Consider the following 22,923-nt stretch of genomic DNA (forward strand, 5'->3'; position numbering starts at 1 on the left):
ATGACCAAATCAAATCATACACAACATGGAACTGAAATGTAGAGGTGGGTTGCAAAGCAGCTTGCAGATGTTCATCACCTATAGACAGGTTAAAGCAGCTTAAATAAAGCCTGCCAACTGAATGGTATCAGTTGGTATCAGATCATGTAGTCTAGCACTGAGGTCAGCTGATGTTTCTTCATAGTGTGCTTCAGCTAATGCTATGTTCAGTTTGGGTTTTTTTTGTTTCTTTTCTCAGCCTGAGCAGCTGCCACTCCTTACACTTGGTCTCTTGGACAATTGCATCAAAATTACTCAGATTACTTGCCAAGGTGGTCTTGGCTACAGGGGCTACATGTTATTTGTAATGTAAATTCTAAACCCCAACAAGGACATATGAGAGAAATATGTCGGAAGTGATCCTTTTCCATCATGTCCTGTCACAAATGACTGGTCATCCAATTTCAAAGAGTTGCAAGAACCCATACATATACATGTTTCCAGTCAACCAGGCATTTGACTGGAGGTAGAAGGAGAAAATGTGCTGGGCCCCCAGAGACAATGAAGACAATTATAAACTCTGAACATAAATAGTCAGCTGGACATGCAAATGTGACAGACGTGAATGTTGATCTGTCTTGTCTGTCAATCCGTTTGCCCAAGGCGATCAACGTGCAGAGAGGGTCATACATAAAGGAGCACGTCTCCTATGTGATAACTAAAGTAGCTTAGAGGAACTAAGCTAACATGAAGATTTTTAAGCTAGTTATTGAAGGCCTTGCATTTTCATTTATAGGTCCATGAAAAGAAAAACATTCAGGAGAGCAGTGCATCTATGTCTAGCTTGTGCATTCTGCTCACGCAACACTCTCTCATGTTGGTGGGTGTGCCTTTAGATTTTCCAATTTACGTTGTCATTAAAATACACAGCTCTTCTGAAGGTGAAGTGCTGTTTAACTTTGTGCCATGCTGTTTAATTAGCTTTAACTTTTAACTGACAGTCTAGACTTATGACTGCCATCTTATTTATGAATAAGCCTTGTCACGTGCTTATCGTTTACCCCCCATGAAGCTGGCACATCCACGCCATTCCCCCCCCCCCACTTGAAAAATAGCAAGCCTTAAAGTAGATGAACATTTCGATTCGCAGTATCCATTCTCATTTCATTTAGCAAATGTGCTTAGCTGTTGCCACGCAACAATGCTTTCCTGAGCTAAACCCACCCATCCCCTCCCCAGTCGCCTCTCTGCTCTCTCCTTTCCATCTAAAGTCACAATGTCACACTTTCTTGCGAGCGGGGCCTAATTTAGCGCTCCTTTTTTTGGTCACAGTTTCTATTCGATCCACGTAGGTTTGGGGGTAATGAGATTGAATCTTGATGTGCTCACCACATCCCGCTGGCTTGTCTCTCGTCGGTCGCGGAGGACAGTGTGGAGCCTTCCCTGATATTACCTCTCCCTGCATGAGAGGACGCCGGTCGCTCTGCTGCTCTGCCATCCCGCTAGGCGCTGATCCAATAAACCTCAAAACAGGGCTGCGATCGATACTGCGTGTCCCATTGCCACACAAACTCCACCCTCACTTATACACACCTATTAGTTACAGAATAATTGATAGGCCTACTGTTTATTATTCCTTTGATTTGGTGCTTTCATTAAATAGCCAAGGCGTTGCATGTGCACAGACTAGTAAACTCTCCTCTTCCACAGCTGCTGGGAACTGAATGGGGGCTTTAAGCGTGAGTACTTGAGCATGTGTTCTGGATAGCTTTAAGATTAAGGAGATCCAGGTTCATAACTGCTCATACTGCAGGAATAGAAAGATGAGACACAGCACAATGGCAGGAAAGTGTGTCTGTGTGAGAGAGGGGGGTATGGTGCCTATTTCTTTTGTCTGCTTCTTTTCAAATTCATTATATCCTAGAGGCATGCAGAAGATAATCTGCTTGTTTTTTGTCTTCACTGACTGGCTCAAAAAAACAAACTTAATTTTTAACTGGTGTTTACTCTTGTCTTTCTTCCCCACTGTTTCCTTACCATTTCCACCCGTTTCCTTCCTCTTTGCTTCCATTTTTCCCTGTCTTTCTTTTTTCCCATTTCTGTCCGTCCTCACTCAGCTCCACACTGACATGGACAGGAATGATGGACGCACAAAGTATGTCCTGCGAGGCGAAGGGGCAGGCTCGGTCTTTGTGATAGACGAGAAAACGGGTAACATCCATGTCACCAAGCCGCTGGACCGTGAGGAGAAGGACGAGTATCGTCTCATCGCCACGGCCACCGACAGGCAGACCGACCGTGCTCTGGAGCCCTCGTCACAGTTCATAATTCGGGTGCAGGACATCAACGACAACCCGCCTGTCTTTGATGAAGGCCCCTACAGCGCCACCGTACCTGAGATGGCAAATATAGGTACTGGGCGGGTGGAGGGTTAGTTTAGAGTTGGTTTGGGGGTAAGGATTAAACAGTGTGCTGTGCTTCACAGTGAATGATATGAGATAAATAAATGAACAGGTGCCTTTGACCAAACAGTTTTAGTGACTCATTGAGGGTAACTACCCAAGGGGGTTACTTACCTTTAATGGCTTTTTTTCTATTTCACAAAGCCAATAGGAACAGTAAGATGATGCCAGTTGGCAGTCAGTTCGAAACACCTTAATCAAAGCAGTGTGTGTCATATTGTGTGAAGTGGGTTTTGCAATAATAATGCAGTTATAAGGGAGATGTGTAGTTGAGAAAACCCATTTTGTGGTCTTTTAAGTTATAAAATGTAACATTACCAGATATTATTGTTTTTATATTAAGTATGCAAGGAGACACAAAGCATCCAGAGAGGCTTTCTCTGGCAGACTACAGCTCCTGGTGGTGGTAATGATAGCTAAAAGTCAGACTAACTAATCCTTTGTGCCCTCATTAGCAGCAAATGCTGTTCTGTGACCAAGGATAGCTTCCAATAAACCACACCAATTCAGACCCAATATGTGGTACTTTAATGTTAATGCAATCCTCTTTTGGCTTTTTTATATTATCTTTCATTTATGGTGTCCGTATGACCAGGTAGCAAGTTTAGGGGAAAAGCTAGCAGCTAGCTTTAACAAATTAGAATTGCGTTGCAGATCTGCCATTGAGTAAAAAACCTATAATAGACAACTATAGAGACAACTGTGCAACAAGCAAACAAAAGAATATTTTTAGGTCGTCTCAAGTAACGGTGTGCTACTGCTGACATGGCCCATGAAATAGAGTTGGTAGGGTAGGCTGCCACAGCTTCTGTGTAGATGCTGGTAGACTTTTATCAAGATAATGCTTTTAAGACACAAATAGTTGTGTTGTCCTGATGAATTAACGCCGTCTGTTAATGTTACACACAGTAGCAATGATAACAACATTAATATCACCATCTTATTATTAGCTATAGCACCTCAAAGATAACAACAGACATTTAATGTGGCTATCATATAACTGCTAAAAGTACTGTAGCAAATGAGTACATAATCTTAAATTATTTTTTTTTGCTATACATTTTTTTGACAACTCTGCTGTCGGCTCATTTACCACTGTTTTGTTTCATTTTTGAAGCAGTCTATAATTTATGCCACTAACGTCTTTCTATAGTTCCTCTGCTATTGTTTACACAGACTTTTTAAAGTCACAATACTGTCACTCAAGCTAAAACTTACCCCAGAAAGCACGTTCTATTAACTTTGATCTTTCAACAAGGATCCTGTAGTAAAGACACGGTGTATCTGATATCCCGTGTCTGTCTTGTTCCTGCAGTAGCATAATAGTGTTGGTCCATTGCAACTGACCAATCATATTGTTGCATTGTCATAGCTTTGCAGTGTGGGGGAAAGAAATACCTTTATGCAAACTCTTCTGGAACAAACTGTAAGCATTTCAAGCGCTTTTCTTTCTATTATTAATTTATACAATATAATAACTATTTTTATCAAGTTAAAGGTCTGCTGTTACAGTAGCCAAATTTAGGTAACTCATGTTTGTTTGCTAGTGATCCTTTTTAAAAGCATTAGCTAACTTCTTGGGTAATGCTAGGTGAATGCTCAGACAACTTCATTATTAAAAACACTAACACGGGGATATCAGATCGGGCGTGCCAGCGCACAAACAAGGAGAAGAATCTAGAACTTTGGAAAAGTTGCTCTGGTCCAAAAGCATGTAACAAAATATATGAACCAATTAATAATAATAATAATGGATTGGATTTATATAGCGCTATAAGGCACTCAAAGTGCTTTACAATGCCACTATTCATTCACTCTCACATTCACACACTGCTGGAGGCAAGCTACAGTTGTAGCCACAGCTGCCCTGGGGCAGACTGACAGAAGCGAGGCTGCCATATTGCGCCATCGGCCTCTCTGACCAACACCAGTAGGCGGTCGTTGTGTCCTTGGGCAAGGACACAACGACCAGGACAGAGACCCCGGGAATCAAACCGGCGACCTTCCGGTTACAGATGCGCTTCCCAGCCCCCTAAGCCACGGTCGCCCCAATTAATTAACATTAATTAACTAGTAAAACTAATACAAAACTTTGTAACTCACAATACTTTTCATGATAATGTTGTTGTCACCAGCTGTGCTCGGTCTAAAAGTACTGTTGCCACATGTAGCTACTAGGGGTGCAACGATACACAAAATTCACGGTTCGGTTCGATAGTTTTTCGATACAAAAAAAATGTTCATGCCTTTTTAATTTGTCATTTATTAAAATTATAAATATATATTTTAACTCAAAAGTACAGTTTTTAAATTTAATGTTGCTGAAATAACAAAGTAATAAAAAAATAAATCTATCTGATCGAGAAATCACTCATCTTTGGAAAAGAGAGTTTATTACAGAAAAATGGCTCTTTCCAAAATAAAAGCTATACTATTCGCTTCTTCTGGGCTATATTCTCAGCAGCATATTAAACATATCAGGTCCCCATAAGGAGAATCATGTGCTAACGGCTGTCTAAATGACTCGGGTAAAGTTTGTAGCATGCGTGCTTGTTGTTTTTGTGTGCTTCCACTTGTCTTTGCACTAGGATGATGTCGGAGTAAATGTGCAGTCATATTCGTTGTGTTCCCACTAGTGCTGTCAGCGTTAATCTGAAATGACGTTAACGCCACAACACGGCAAATCTTCGTTAACGAGCTACCGCGGATCGCCCTGTGCGTGGGGCTGGACGGCCAACACGTTAACGAGCTAACTGCGCTAACATACTAGTTCCCACCAATGTAATTGAGCATTGCGTGGCACAACCGACATACCGTTTTACTTTTGTCCATGACGCGCTTACCTTCAGGGTCATACGTCACATGAAAACCAAAATAGTTCCAAACGCCAGATCTGAACTAGAAAGTGCATTTTCTGAAGAAACTGCAGTGTGAATGCTTGAATCTGAATGTATGCACTGAAATGAATTAATTGCTGAATTTTGAGTTAAAAATATTGAATGAGATTAAAAAAAAACAAAAAAAAAAACGAATTTAACCTGAAAACAAAGGTGCTGAACTGCTAAAAGCTGAAGGTTACACAGAAGAAGGAGTTGGAAAAAAACTGAAAATGTTTTAATTGTAAATTAGAAAAACCTAAGAAATGAGAAAAGAACATTTAGAGTCAGAAAACATCTGAATGAATATTAAAAGGTCATATTCTTTGAATCACTGAATGACTCAAATGTGATCCCTCCACTTTGATCCACACAGTTTAAAAAGTTTACATCTCTGAGCTTTGAAAGACAAGATGTTGGAAAAAGAACAACGATGGCGACGTTTTGAGGGTAAAATGATGGCTGTAACACTGTGGACACAGCAGCAGTTGAAAGAGAAGTGTTTAAGATGAATCTTGGTACAGTGGCAGGCAGAGCTCGTTAAGCAGGCAGGTGTGAGCCTGGTTGCTATAGTGACTGCACCCAATGGCTCCATACACACGACACAGACATGCACCTCACTTTTGCTGCTTAAAATGAACAGAAAAGTCAGGCCGAAACAAATCGTTCCCAAATTAAAAGTACAAGTCGTATTGACAAAATTCTTTCACCGTGAGCGACAGCAGCTTCTAGTCTACCGAATTCTCAGTTTTCATGCCTGTGGAGTTTATTATATGGACGTGGTGACAGTGGAAAGACACCATGCTCTTCTGATTTTCAAACGAACCTTCTGAGCCATTTTAACATTAGAGTCTATGGAAGAGTTGGAGGGAGGAGGCTGTGCATTGGTGACATTTATGAAAGAACCATAACACCTAGTACAATAGTAAACACATTGGATGAAAGAGGACCGCCATGGCTACATTTTGAGGGTAAAATCATACCTGTAGAGCAAACGCTGTGGACACAGCAGCAGTTTTAAAAAAGATTTTAAGATTAATTTTTTTGCTCCTCTCACTCTAGCAGTTGAGCTGTCTCACTCTAGCCCCAACATTCCGTCCCATACACACCCATTATAAACTCTGAAACGGGTGAAAAAACATCATGAAACTTAAACTGGAACTGAAGAAAAAGTATAATAGATATTGAAAAGATAAATGCAAGTTGAATAGTTGAATGTCTTGTCTTCGTTTTAAAGTTTGAATGGTGGCTCTATGTCAATGTATGTGGAAGTAGTAAGAGTTTAAAAATGAGTAAGTTGAATGAGGATTTGAAGGGTCTCCCCATTGAAATACATTATAAATTTTTGTTGAATAAAGTTGAATAAAATTAAAAATATAAATGTTAAAAATATGAAAAATGGAAGCAGTGTTGTCCAAAAGAATAGGAATCTAACGGTGTTTGAATGGTTTTTCTAAGTTGAACGGTTTTGAAGGAGTAGGATTACAAAAAACGTACGGAATACAGAATAAAATATAATAACTAGAAAGTGCATTTTCTGAAGAAACTGCAGTGTGAATGCTTGAATCTGAATGTATGCACTGAAATGAATTAATTGCTGAATTTTGAGTTAAAAATATTGAATGAGATTAAAAAAAACAAAAAAAAAAAACGAATTTAACCTGAAAACAAAGGTGCTGAACTGCTAAAAGCTGAAGGTTACACAGAAGAAGGAGTTGGAAAAAAACTGAAAATGTTTTAAATGTAAATTAGAAAACCCTAAGAAATGAGAAAAGAACATTTAGAGTCAGAAAACATCTGAATGAATATTAAAAGGTCATATTCTTTGAATCACTGAATGACTCAAATGTGATCCCTCCACTTTGATCCACACAGTTTAAAAAGTTTAAATGCCTGAGCTTTGAAAGATACGGTGTTGGAAAGAGAACAACGATGGCGACGTTTTGAGGGTAAAATGATGGCTTTAACACTGTGGACACAGCAGCAGTTGAAAGAGAAGTGTTTAAGATTAATTTTGGCAGAGTGGCAGGCAGAGCTCGTTAAGCAGGCAGGTGTGAGCCTGGTTGCTATAGTGACCGCACCCAATGGCTCCATACACACGACACAGACATGCACCTCACTTTTGCTGCTTAAAATGAACAGAAAAGTCAGGCCGAAACAAATCGTTCCCAAATGAAAAGTAAAAGTCGTATTGACAAAATTCTTTCACTGTGAGCGACAGCAATGTCTAGTCTACCAAATTCTCAGTTTTCATGTCTGTGGAGTTTATTATATGGACGTGGTGACAGTGGAAAGACACCATGCTCTTCTGATTTTCAAACGAACCTTCTGAGCCATTTTAACATTAGAGTCTATGGAAGAGTTGGAGGGAGGAGGCTGTGCATTGGTGACATTTATGAAAGAACCATAACACCTAGTACAATAGTAAACACATTGGATGAAAGAGGACAGCCATGGCTACGTTTTGAGGGTAAAATCATACCTGTAGCGCAAACGCTGCGGACACAGCAGCAGTTTTAAAAAAGATTTTAAGATTATTTTTTTTGCTCCTCTCACTCTAGCAGTTGAGCTGCCTCACTCTAGCCCCAACATTCCGTCCCATACACACCCATTATAAACTCTGAAACGGCTTAAAAAACATCATGAAACTTAAACTGGAACTGAAGAAAAAGTATAATAGATATTGAAAAGATAAATGCAAGTTGAATAGTTGAATGTCTTGTCTTCGTTTTAAAGTTTGAATGGTGGCTCTATGTCAATGTATGTGGAAGTAGTAAGAGTTTAAAAATGAGTAAGTTGAATGAGAATTTGAAGGGTCTCCCCATTGAAATACATTATAAATTTTTGTTGAATAAAGTTGAATAAAATTAAAAATATAAATGTTAAAAATATGAAAAATGGAAGCAGTGTTGTCCAAAAGAATAGGAATCTAACGGTGTTGGAATGGTTTTTCTAAGTTGAACGGTTTTGAAGGAGTAGGATTACAAAAAACGTACGGAATACAGAATAAAATATAATAATAATAATAACTAGAAAGTGCATTTTCTGAAGAAACTGCAGTGTGAATGCTTGAATCTGAATGTATGCATTGAAATGAAATAATTACTGAATTTATGTTAAAAATTTAGAATAAAATAAAAAAAAAACCCGAATTTAACCTGAAAACAAAAGTGCTGAACTGCTAAAAGCTGAAGGTTACACAGAAGAAGAAGTTGGGAAAAAGCTGAAAATGTTTTAATTGTAAATTAGAAAAACCTAAGAAATGAGAAAAGAACATTTAGAGTCAGAAAACATCTGAAAGAATATTAAAAGGTCATATTCTTTGAATCACTGAATGACTCAAATGTGATCCCTCCACTTTGATCCACACAGTTTAAAAAGTTTAAATGCCTGAGCTTTGAAAGATACGGTGTTGGAAAGAGAACAATAATGGCGACAATTTGAGGGTAAAATGATGGCTGTAACACTGTGGACACAGCAGCAGTTGAAAGAGAAGTGCTTAAGATGAATCTTGGTACAGTGGCAGGCAGAGCTCGTTAAGCAGGCAGGTGTGAGCCTGGTTGCTATAGTGACCGCACCCAATGGCTCCATACACACGTACACAGACATGCGCCTCACTTTTGCTGCTTAAAATGAACAGAAAAGTCAGGCCGAAACAAATCGCTCCCAAATGAAAAGTAAAAGTCGTATTGACAAAATTCTTTCACCGTGAGCGACAGCAATGTCTAGTCTACCTAATTCTCAGTTTTCATGCCTGTGGAGCTTATTATATGGACGTGGTGACAGTGGAAAGACACCATGCTCTTCTGATTTTCAAACGAACCTTCTGAGCCATTTTAACATTAGAGTCTATGGAAGAGTTGGAGGGAGGAGGCTGTGCATTGGTGACATTTATGAAAGAACCATAACACCTAGTACAATAGTAAACACATTGGATGAAAGAGGACAGCCATGGCTACGTTTTGAGGGTAAAATCATACCTGTAGAGCAAACGCTGCGGACACAGCAGCAGTTTTAAAAAAGATTTTAAGATTAATTTTTTTGCTCCTCTCACTCTAGCAGTTGAGCTGCCTCACTCTAGCCCCAACATTCCGTCCCATACACACCCATTATAAACTCTGAAACGGGTGAAAAAACATCATGAAACTTAAACTGGAACTGAAGAAAAAGTATAATAGATATTGAAAAGATAAATACAAGTTGAATAGTTGAATGTCTTGTCTTCGTTTTAAAGTTTGAATGGTGGCTCTATGTCAATGTATGTGGAAGTAGTAAGAGTTTAAAAATGAGTAAGTTGAATGAGGATTTGAAGGGTCTCCCCATTGAAATACATTATAAATTTTTCTTGAATAAAGTTGAATAAAATTAAAAATATAAATGTTAAAAATATGAAAAATAGAAGCAGTGTTGTCCAAAAGAATAGGAATCTAACGGTGTTTGAATGGTTTTTCTAAGTTGAACGGTTTTGAAGGAGTAGGATTACAAAAAACGTACGGAAGAATAATAAAATATAACTAGAAAGTGCATTTTCTGAAGAAACTGCAGTGTGAATGCTTGAATCTGAATGTATGCACTGAAATGACTTAATTGCTGAATTTTGAGTTAAAAATATTGAATGAGATTAAAAAAAAACAAAAAAAACCCGAATTTAACCTGAAAACAAAGGTGCTGAACTGCTAAAAGCTGAAGGTTACACAGAAGAAGGAGTTGGAAAAAAAACTGAAAATGTTTTAAATGTCAATTAGAAAACCCTAAGAAATGAGAAAAGAACATTTAGAGTCAGAAAACATCTGAATGAATATCAAAAGGTCATATTCTTTGAATCACTGAATGACTCAAATGTGATCCCTCCACTTTGATCCACACAGTTTAAAAAGTTTAAATGCCTGAGCTTTGAAAGACACGGTGTTGGAAAGAGAACAATAATGGCGACAATTTGAGGGTAAAATGATGGCTGTAACACTGTGGACACAGCAGCAGTTGAAAGAGAAGTGCTTAAGATGAATCTTGGCACAGTGGCAGGCAGAGCTCGTTAAGCAGGCAGGTGTGAGCCTGGTTGCTATAGTGACTGCACCCAATGGCTCCATACACACGTACACAGACATGCACCTCACTTTTGCTGCTTAAAATGAACAGAAAAGTCAGGCCCAAACAAATTCTTCCCAAATGAAAAGTACATGTCGTATTGACAAAATTCTTTCACCGTGAGCGACAGCCATGTCTAGTCTACCTAATTCTCAGTTTTCATGCCTGTGGAGTTTATTATATGGACGTGGTGACAGTGTAAAGACACCATGCTCTTCTGATTTTCAAACGAACCTTCTGAGCCATTTTAACATTAGAGTCTATGGAAGAGTTGGAGGGAGGAGGCTGTGCATTGGTGAGATTTATGAAAGAACCATAACACCTAGTACAATAGTAAACACATTGGATGAAAGAGGACAGCCATGGCTACGTTTTGAGGGTAAAATCATACCTGTAGAGCAAACGCTGTGGACACAGCAGCAGTTTTAAAAAAGATTTTAAGATTAATTTTTTTGCTCCTCTCACTCTAGCAGTTGAGCTGTCTCACTCTAGCCCCAACATTCCGTCCCATACACACCCATTATAAACTCTGAAACGGGTGAAAAAACATCATGAAACTTAAACTGGAACTGAAGAAAAAGTATAATAGATATTGAAAAGATAAATACAAGTTGAATAGTTGAATGTCTTGTCTTCGTTTTAAAGTTTGAATGGTGGCTCTATGTCAATGTATGTGGAAGTAGTAAGAGTTTAAAAATGAGTAAGTTGAATGAGGATTTGAAGGGTCTCCCCATTGAAATACATTATAAATTTTTGTTGAATAAAGTTGAATAAAATTAAAAATATAAATGTTAAAAATATGAAAAATAGAAGCAGTGTTGTCCAAAAGAATAGGAATCTAACGGTGTTTGAATGGTTTTTCTAAGTTGAACGGTTTTGAAGGAGTAGGCTTTGAAAAAACGTACGGAAAAATAAAATATAATAATAATAATAATAATAATAAAGATTCGAATAACAATACTGTGAATGCTTTTCAAGCATTCACACTAATAATAATAATAAAGATTAGAAGAACAATACTGTGAATGCTTTTCAAGCATTCACACTAATAATAAAGATTACAACAACAATACTGTGAATGCTTTTCAAGCATTCACACTAACTAGAAAGTGCATTTTCTGAAGAAACTGCAGTGTGAATGCTTGAATCTGAATGTATGCATTGAAATGAAATAATTACTGAATTTAAGTTAAAAATTTTGAATGAGATTAAAAAAAAACCCCGAATTTAACCTGAAAACAAAAGTGCTGAACTGCTAAAAGCTGAAGGTTACACAGAAGAAGAAGTTGGAAAAAAGCTGAAAATGTTTTAATTGTAAATTAGAAAAACCTAAGAAATGAGAAAAGAACATTTAGAGTCAGAAAACATCTGAAAGAATATTAAAAGGTCATATTCTTTGAATCACTGAATGACTAAAATCTGATCCCTCCACTTGGATCCACACAGTTTAAAAAGTTTAAATGTCTGAGCTTTGAAAGACAAGATGTTGGAAAGAGAACAACGATGGCGACGTTTTGAGGGTAAAATGATGGCTTTAACACTGTGGACACAGCAGCAGTTGAAAGAGAAGTGCTTAAGATGAATCTTGGCAGAGTGGCAGGCAGAGCTCGTTAAGCAGGCAGGTGTGAGCCTGGTTGCTATAGTGACCGCACCCAATGGCTCCATACACACGTACACAGACATGCGCCTCACTTTTGCTGCTTAAAATGAACAGAAAAGTCAGGCCGAAACAAATCGTTCCCAAATGAAAAGTAAAAGTCGTACTGACAAAATTCTTTCACCGTGAGCGACAGCCATGTCTAGTCTACCAAATTCTCAGTTTTCATGCCTGTGGAGTTTATTATATGGACGTGGTGACAGTGTAAAGACACCATGCTCTTCTGATTTTCAAACGAACCTTCTGAGCCATTTTAACATTAGAGTCTATGGAAGAGTTGGAGGGAGGAGGCTGTGCATTGGTGACATTTATGAAAGAACCGTAACACCTAGGACAATAGTAAACACATTGGATGAAAGAGGACAGCCATGGCTACGTTTTGAGGGTAAAATCATACCTGTAGAGCAAACGCTGCGGACACAGCAGCAGTTTTAAAAAAGATTTTAAGATTAATTTTTTTGCTCCTCTCACTCTAGCAGTTGAGCTGTCTCACTCTAGCCCCAACATTCCGTCCCATACACACCCATTATAAATTTTGAAACGGGTGAAAAAACATCATGAAACTTAAACTGGAACTGAAGAAAAAGTATAATAGATATTGAAAAGATAAATGCAAGTTGAATAGTTGAATGTCTTGTCTTCGTTTTAAAGTTTGAATGGTGGCTCTATGTCAATGTATGTGGAAGTAGTAAGAGTTTAAAAATGAGTAAGTTGAATGAGGATTTGAAGGGTCTCCCCATTGAAATACATTATAAATTTTTGTTGAATAAAGTTGAATAAAATTAAAAATATAAATGTTAAAAATATGAAAAATGGAAGCAGTGTTGTCCAAAAGAATAGGAATCTAACGGTGTTGGAATGGTTTTTCTAAGTTGAACGGTTTTGAAGGAGTAGGATTACAAAAAACGTACGGAATACAGAATAAAATATAATAATAACTAGAAAGTGCATTTTCTGAAGAAACTGCAGTGTGAATGCTTGAATCTGAATGTATGCATTGAAATGAAATAATTACTGAATTCAAGTTAAAAATTTTGAATGAGATAAAAAAAAAACCCCGAATTTAACCTGAAAACAAAAGTGCTGAACTGCTAAAAGCTGAAGGTTACACAGAAGAAGAAGTTGGAAAAAAGCTGAAAATGTTTTAATTGTAAATTAGAAAAACCTAAGAAATGAGAAAAGAACATTTAGAGTCAGAAAACATCTGAAAGAATATTAAAAGGTCATATTCTTTGAATCACTGAATGACTAAAATGTGATCCCTCCACTTGGACCCACACAGTTTAAAAAGTTTACATCTCTGAGCTTTGAAAGACAAGATGTTGGAAAAAGAACAACGATGGCGACGTTTTGAGGGTAAAATGATGGCTTTAACACTGTGGACACAGCAGCAGTTGAAAGAGAAGTGTTTAAGATTAATTTTGGCAGAGTGGCAGAGAGAGCTCGTTAAGCAGGCAGGTGTGAGCCTGGTTGCTATAGTGACCGCACCCAATGGCTCCATACACACGTACACAGACATGCACCTCACTTTTGCTGCTTAAAATGAACAGAAAAGTCAGGCCGAAACAAATCGTTCCCAAATGAAAAGTAAAAGTCGTATTGACAAAATTCTTTCACTGTGAGCGACAGCAATGTCTAGTCTACCAAATTCTCAGTTTTCATGTCTGTGGAGTTTATTATATGGACGTGGTGACAGTGGAAAGACACCATGCTCTTCTGATTTTCAAACGAACCTTCTGAGCCATTTTAACATTAGAGTCTATGGAAGAGTTGGAGGGAGGAGGCTGTGCATTGGTGACATTTATGAAAGAACCATAACACCTAGTACAATAGTAAACACATTGGATGAAAGAGGACAGCCATGGCTACGTTTTGAGGGTAAAATCATACCTGTAGAGCAAACGCTGCGGACACAGCAGCAGTTTTAAAAAAGATTTTAAGATTATTTTTTTTGCTCCTCTCACTCTAGCAGTTGAGCTGCCTCACTCTAGCCCCAACATTCCGTCCCATACACACCCATTATAAACTCTGAAACGGGTGAAAAAACATCATGAAACTTAAACTGGAACTGAAGAAAAAGTATAATAGATATTGAAAAGATAAATGCAAGTTGAATAGTTGAATGTCTTGTCTTCGTTTTAAAGTTTGAATGGTGGCTCTATGTCAATGTATGTGGAAGTAGTAAGAGTTTAAAAATGAGTAAGTTGAATGAGGATTTGAAGGGTCTCCCCATTGAAATACATTATAAATTTTTGTTGAATAAAGTTGAATAAAATTAAAAATATAAATGTTAAAAATATGAAAAATGGAAGCAGTGTTGTCCAAAAGAATAGGAATCTAACGGTGTTTGAATGGTTTTTCTAAGTTGAACGGTTTTGAAGGAGTAGGATTACAAAAAACGTACGGAATACAGAATAAAATATAATAATAATAATAAAGATTACAACAACAATACTGTGAATGCTTTTCAAGCATTCACACTAACTAGAAAAATTTGCATTTCCTGCGAAAATGCAGTGTGGATGCTTAAAGCTGAAGCTGTATGCAAAAAGTAGCTGAAAAAGCTGAAAAGTTGCAGAAATTGTAAAAACTTTGCAGAAGCAAAAGAAGTTTGCTAAAATGGAATAACTTAGCAGAACTGCAATATCTTAGAGGAAACATAATACTTGGCAGAAATACAATAGCATAGCAGAATTTAGCAGAAATATTGTAACTTACCAGAAACATGATAACTTCTCAAAAATACAAGAATTTAGGAGAAATAGTATAAGATAACAGAAAGAATATATTTAGCCAAAAATACTTAAACATTACAGAAACACTATGATTTAGAAAAATAGTACAACAGAGCAGAAATATTGTGATTTACCAGAGACACTGTGATGAACTATGAATATTGTAATTTTAAATTGAGACTATGTTTTAGCACAAATATTATAATTTGGCAGAAATACTATAATTTAGCAGAAATACTATATTAAGCACAAATCCTATAAAAAGCAGAAATACTGTACTATGATTTAGTAGAAAAACTATAATTAATCAGAAATACTAAATTTAGCAGAAATACTATATTAAGCACAAATCCTATAAAAGCAGAAATAGCATATTAAGCACAAATCTTATAAAATAGCAGAAATAGTATGATTTAGCACAATAGTAATAAGTTAAACAGAAAAATTGGAAAAGCAAAATGGACAGCTGAAAAAATGCTGAACATGCTGAGGGTCCCTCAAATATACTTGTTAAATGAGAAAAATCTGCAAAAAAATTTATTACAGCAACACAATCACAAATATGTACACATGAGGAAACACACATGCACAGAGAGACCCACACACAAGATCCAATTCAGTCAACCAGTCTAAATATATTGAATTTAAATCTTAGAATGAGATCATCCCATTAAAAGCCTTTCTCTCTCTCTCTCTCTCTCTCTCTCTGTCACACACACACACACACACACACACACACACACACACACACACAGGGAGAGAGAAGTAAGTTTCTAGGTCAGCCTGGGAGCTGCTGAATTTGAATCCACCAATCAGAGAGCCTGTGTACTTTTTCCCGCCAAAACAGGTGCATCTTTTTACACACGCAGCAGAGAGAGGCACAGGATTATTGCAGCCTATTTCTCATAGTGAGGACCCCCCTCAAACAAATGACCATAATTTCCAAACCGTAGGGGCTAGAACGGTCATTCTTACACCGTTTTGTTCAGAAGAGATGGGGGAATCTTCAAGTGTTGACAATTTAATATTAAAATATGAATTTTTAGAGATATATGACATGGATGACTTGTTGACTTAGAAGCCACGAATTCCCCAATATGCAAATTTGAATGCCTGAGACCACATATGTGATTGGCTGGCTGGGAAGCCGTGCAGGCCCTGATTTGTGGGTTTGAATTCCTCAGCCCTCAGATATGATTGGCTGGCTTAGAAGCCACGAAGGCCCCAATATGCAAATTTGAATGCCTCAGGACACTTATTTGATTGGCTGGGAAACTGTGCAGGCCCTGATTTGAAAATTTGAATGTCTCAGTCCTCACAGAGGATTGGCTGCCTGGGGACCTGGCAGAAATATATAGAAATACTATTATTAAGCATAAATACTACATTTAGTAGAAATACTATGTTTTAGCACAAATATTATAAAAAGAAGAAAAACTATAATTTAGCAGAAATACTATATTAAGCACAAATCCTATAAAAAGCAGAAATACTATAATTTAGAACAAATAGTATAAAAAGCAGAAATACTATAATTTAGCAGAAATACTATGTTAAGCACAAATCCTATAAAAAGCAGAAATACTATAATTTAGCAGAAATACTATGTTAGGCACAAATCCTATAAAAAGCAGAAATACTATAATTTAGCAGAAATACTATATTAGGCATAAATCCTATGAAAAGCAGAAATAGTATGATTTAGCAGAAATACTGTATTTAGCACAAGTACCGAAAAGTACCAGAAATACTATGATTTAGCAGAATAGTAATAACTTATTGAAACACAAATGCACAGAGGGACACACAAACACAGGCTCTAATCCAGTCAACCAGTCTAACTATGTTCAATTTAAATCCTACAATGACATGCTGTCAAATAAGGGCAGGGTCCTCTCTCTCCCACTAAACACACACACAAACACACACACACACACACACACACACACACACACACACACACACACACATACACACACACACACACACAGGGAGAGAGGACTAAGTTTCTAGGTCAGCCTGGGAGCTGCTGAATTTGAATCCACCAATCAGAGAGGCTGTTTACGTTTTCCCGCCAAAAAAGGTGCATCTTTTTACACACGCAGCACAGAGACATAGACCTGCTTCTTTCAGTTTATTTCACATAGTGAGGATTCCCCTCAAACAAATGACCATAATTTCCTAACCATAGGGGCTAGAGCGGTCATTCTTACACCGTTTTGTTCAGAAGAGATGGGGGAATCTTCAAGTGTTGACAATTTATCATTAAAATATGAATTTTTAGAGATATATGACATGGATGACTTGTTGACTTAGAAGCCACGAATTCCCCAATATGCAAATTTAAATACCTGGAGCCCACATACATGATTGGCTGGCTGGGAAGCTGTGCAGGCCCTGATTTGTGGATTTGAATTCCTCAGCCCTCAGATATGATTGGCTGGCTTAGAAGCCATGAAGGCCCCAATATGCAAATTTGAATGCCTCAGGACACATATATGATTGGCTGGGAAGCCGTGCAGGCCCTGATTTGAAAATTTGAATTTCTCAGTCCTCACAGAGGATTGGCTGCCTGGGGACCTGGCAGATATATATAGAAATACTATGATTAAGCATAAATACTACATTTAGTAGAAATACTATGTTTTAGCACAAATACTATAAAAAGCAGAAATATTATAATTTAGCACAAATAGTATAAAAAGCAGAAATATTATAATTTAGCACAAATAGTATAAAAAGCAGAAATATTATAATTTAGCACAAATAGTATAAAAAGCAGAAATACTACATTTAGTAGAAATACTATGTTTTAGCACAAATAGTATAAAAAGCAGAAATATTATAATTTAGCACAAATAGTATAAAAAGCAGAAATATTATAATTTAGCACAAATAGTATAAAAAGCAGAAATACTACATTTAGTAGAAATACTATGTTTTAGCACAAATAGTATAAAAAGCAGAAATATTATAATTTAGCACAAATAGTATAAAAAGCAGAAATATTATAATTTAGCACAAATAGTATAAAAAGCAGAAATATTATAATTTAGCACAAATAGTATAAAAAGCAGAAATATTATAATTTAGCACAAATAGTATAAAAAGCAGAAATATTATAATTTAGCACAAATAGTATAAAAAGCAGAAATACTACATTTAGTAGAAATACTATGTTTTAGCACAAATAGTATAAAAAGCAGAAATATTATAATTTAGCACAAATAGTATAAAAAGCAGAAATATTATAATTTAGCACAAATAGTATAAAAAGCAGAAATATTATAATTTAGCACAAATAGTATAAAAAGCAGAAATATTATAATTTAGCACAAATAGTATAAAAAGCAGAAATATTATAATTTAGCACAAATAGTATAAAAAGCAGAAATACTACATTTAGTAGAAATACTATGTTTTAGCACAAATAGTATAAAAAGCAGAAATATTATAATTTAGCACAAATAGTATAAAAAGCAGAAATATTATAATTTAGCACAAATAGTATAAAAAGCAGAAATACTACATTTAGTAGAAATACTATGTTTTAGCACAAATAGTATAATAAAGCAGAAATACTATAATTTAGCAGAAATACTGTATTTAGCACAAGTACCAAAAAGTACCAGAAATACTATGATTTAGCAGAATAGCAATAACTTACAAAATTACAAATATGGAGGCATATTGAAACAGAAATGCAGAGAGGGACACACAAACACAGGCTCTAATCCAGTCAATCAGTCTAACTATATTCAATTTAAATCCTACAATGACATGCTGCCAAATAAGGGCAGGGTCCTCTCTCTCCCACTAAACACACACACACACACACACACACACACAGACAGACACAGAGGGAGAGAGCTGCCGAATTTAAATCCACCAATCAGAGTGGCTGTTTACGTTTTCCCGCCAAAACAGGTGCATCTTTTTACACACGCAGCAGCACAGAGAGGCACAGGATTATTGCAGCCTATTTCTCATAGTGAGGACTCCCCTCAAACAAATGACCATAATTTCCTAACCGTAGGGGCTAGAGCGGTCATTCTTACACTGTTTGGTTCAGAAGAGATGGGGGAATCTTCCAGTGTTAACAATTTATCATTAAAATGTGAATTTTTAGAGATATATGACATGGATGACTTGTTGACTTAGAAGCCACGAATTCCCCAATATGCAAATATGAATGCCTGAGACCACATATATGATTGGCTGGCTGGGAAGCCGTGCAGGCCCTGATTTGTGGATTTGAATTCCTCAGCCCTCAGATATGATTGGCTGGCTTAGAAGCCATGAAGGCCCCAATATGCAAATTTGAATGCCTCAGGACACATATATGATTGGCTGGGAAGCCGTGCAGGCCCTGATTTGAAAATTTGAATTTCTCAGTCCTCACAGAGGATTGGCTGCCTGGGGACCTGGCAGAAATATATAGAAATACTATGATTAAGCATAAATACTACATTTAGTAGAAATACTATGTTTTAGCACAAATACTATAAAAAGCAGAAATACTATAATTTAGCAGAAATACTATATTAGGCACAAATCCCATAAAAAGCAGAAATAGTATGATTAAGCATAAATACTACATTTAGTAGAAATACTATGTTTTAGCACAAATAGTATAAAAAGCAGAAATATTGTAATTTAGCAGAAATACTATATTAGGCACAAATCTTATAAAATAGCAGAAATAGTATTATTTAGCACAATAGTAATAAGTTAAACAGAAAAATTGGAAAAGCAAAATGGACAGCTGAAAAAATGCTGAACATGCTGAGGGTCCCTCAAATATACTTGTTAAATGAAAAAATCAGCAAAAAAATGCACAGAGAGAGAGAAGTAAGTTTCTAGGTCAGCCTGGGAGCTGCTGAATTTGAATCCACCAATCAGAGAGCCTGTGTACTTTTTCCCGCCAAAACATGTGCCTCTTTTTACACACGCAGCACAGAGAGGCACAGGATTATTGCAGCCTATTTCTCATAGTGAGGACTCCCCTCAAACAAATGACCATAATTTCCAAACCGTAGGGGCTAGAGCGGTCATTCTTACACCGTTTTGTTCAGAAGAGATGGGGGAATCTTCCAGTGTTTACAATTTATCATTAAAATATGAATTATTAAAGATATTTGACTTGTAATGCACCATAACTGAGTAGAGCGAAGCAAAAACTGCCTTGACTTGCCCTCAAACAACGCTTTCTAACTCGAAATCTATTTGGAGTATCGATATCATTCTTTCACCGTAAGAGACAGCAGGCTTTGGTGAACAATCATGGAAATTTTCAGGTCTCTGTGGAAATCCAACAAAAAGTTATGACGAGAGAAAAAAGTGGTTCATTTCCACAGTTTGAAATCTGAAGAAATCTGAGCGAAGGACGAATTTCCTACCCTCAAACAAGTCCAACTCATTTCAGAACGGTAATAGGTGAGAAAGAAATTCTTGAATTGTGAGCGTCAGGGGTGTCTGAAGATATTCGGGGACAAGCCTCATGTCTTAACTTTGCTTCGTTAAGGAGATATGACGATTCGAATATGCCTCTCATTACAGAAATCCAGCGGTGATTTTGAACAAGCTCTCCATTCACTTTATATGGAGAGTTTTCTGACCTTGTGTTAGTCTGAGGAGATTTGCAAAAATTCTATAAATCCCACAACAATGATGGTGACATTTTCTGAAAGCCAGCAAAAATACCTACGTTTTGATGTATAATTTGTGGAAGTTGAGTGAAAATTGAGCAAGTAGCAGGAAGTTGTTCGGACATGAAGTGAAAATTGCAAAACCTTCAGTGGCACACTGGAAGCCAAGAGCATAGCAACCATAACAACACATGTATTTTGTGAAAAATCACAATTTTGCAACTCAAAACTTTAAGAGGCATAAAAGTAAAACAGTAGAAGATTTGAAAAAGCTGAATCATACCTGAATAGCCAAATAATTTGTGAACATTTTAAAATTTGAATGGTTGTTCTAGGTGAAAATATGAGGAAGTAGTTAAGTTTCAAAAACAGGCAAAATTTAGCAGAATTGCAGAAGTTTCCCATTCATTTCAATGGGACAAATTAAAGGAAAAAAGCTTAATATTTTAAAAAGTATAATAGTTAAAAATAGCAAAAATCGTAGCAGGAATTAGCAAAAATAGCTGAATAGTTTAAAGTTTGAACGGTGAAAATAGCACAAAAATTGTGGAAGTAGTTAAACGGCGAAAAGTGTACGGAAACACCCGGAATAATAATAATAACTAGAAAAATTTGCATTTCCTGCGAAAATGCAGTGTGGATGCTTAAAGCTGAAGCTGTATGCAAAAACTAGCTGAAAAAGCTGAAAAGTTGCAGAAATTGTAAAAACTTTGCAGAAGCAAAAGAAGTTTGCTAAAATGGAATAACTTAGCAGAACTGCAATATCTTAGAGGAAACATAATACTTGGCAGAAATACAATAGCATAGCAGAATTTAGCAGAAATATTGTAACTTACCAGAAATATGATAACTTCTCAAAAATACAAGAATTTAGGAGAAATAGTATAAGATAACAGAAAGAATATATTTAGCCAAAAATACTTAAACATTACAGAAACACTATGATTTAGAAAAATAGTACAACAGAGCAGAAATATTGTGATTTACCAGAGACACTGTGATGAACTATGAATATTGTAATTTTAAATTAAGACTATGTTTTAGCACAAATATTATAATTTGGCAGAAATACTATAATTTAGCAGAAATAATATATTAAGCACAAATCCTATAAAAAGCAGAAATGGTATGATTAAGCATAAATACTACATTTAGTAGAAATACTTTGTTTTAGCACAAATCCCATAAAAAGCAGAAATACTGTACTATGATTTAGTAGAAAAACTATAATTAATCAGAAATACTAAATTTAGCAGAAATACTATATTAAGCACAAATCCTATGAAAAGCAGAAATAGTATGATTAAGCATAAATACTACATTTAGCAGAAATACTATATTAAGCACAAATCTTATAAAAAGCAGAAATACTATATTAAGCACAAATCCTATAAAAGCAGAAATAGTATATTAAGCACAAATCTTATAAAATAGTAGAAATAGTGTGATTTAGCACAATAGTAATAAGTTAAACAGAAAAATTGGAAAAGCAAAATGGACAGCTGAAAAAATGCTGAACATGCTGAGGTTCCCTCAAATATACTTGTTAAATGACAAAAATCTGCAAAAAAATTTATGACAGCCACACAATTACAAATATGTACACATGAGGAAACACACATGCACAGAGAGACACACACACAAGATCCAATTCAGTCAACCAGTCTAAATATATTGAATTTGAATCTTACAATGGGATCATCCCATTAAAAGGCTTTCTCTCTCTCTCTCTCTCTCTGTCACACACACACACACACACACACACACACACACACACACACACACACACACACACACACACACACACACACACACACAGGGAGAGAGGACTAAGTTTCTAGGTCAGCCTGGGAGCTGCTGAATTTGAATCCACCAATCAGAGAGGCTGTTTACGTTTTCCCGCCAAAACAGGTGCATCTTTTTACACACGCAGCACAGAGACATAGACCTGCTTCTTTCAGTTTATTTCACATAGTGAGGATTCCCCTCAAACAAATGACCATAATTTCCTAACCATAGGGGCTAGAGCGGTCATTCTTACACCGTTTTGTTCAGAAGAGATGGGGGAATCTTCAAGTGTTGACAATTTATCATTAAAATATGAATTTTTAGAGATATATGACATGGATGACTTGTTGACTTAGAAGCCACGAATTCCCCAATATGCAAATTTGAATACCTGGAGCCCACATACATGATTGGCTGGCTGGGAAGCTGTGCAGGCCCTGATTTGTGGATTTGAATTCCTCAGCCCTCAGATATGATTGGCTGGCTTAGAAGCCATGAAGGCCCCAATATGCAAATTTGAATGCCTCAGGACACATATATGATTGGCTGGGAAGCCGTGCAGGCCCTGATTTGAAAATTTGAATTTCTCAGTCCTCACAGAGGATTGGCTGCCTGGGGACCTGGCAGAAATATATAGAAATACTATGATTAAGCATAAATACTACATTTAGTAGAAATACTATGTTTTAGCAC

General features: G+C 36.5%; 1 protein-coding gene across 2 annotated transcripts in view; it reads left to right on the forward strand.

Moving 5' to 3' along the window:
• cdh24b (cadherin 24, type 2b) overlaps positions 1-22,923 on the forward strand; it is a 183,851-nt gene that overhangs the window by 72,746 nt on the left and 88,182 nt on the right. For both annotated transcript variants that reach the window (XM_080292442.1, XM_080292443.1), the window contains exon 3: positions 2,097-2,391. In XM_080292442.1, the coding sequence (XP_080148568.1) occupies positions 2,097-2,391 (295 nt within the window). The remainder of the gene's footprint in view (positions 1-2,096; positions 2,392-22,923) is intronic.

Source organism: Astatotilapia calliptera, chromosome 18 (genome assembly GCF_964374335.1).
Source record: "Astatotilapia calliptera chromosome 18, fAstCal68.1, whole genome shotgun sequence".
Lineage (NCBI taxonomy): Eukaryota > Metazoa > Chordata > Actinopteri > Cichliformes > Cichlidae > Astatotilapia > Astatotilapia calliptera.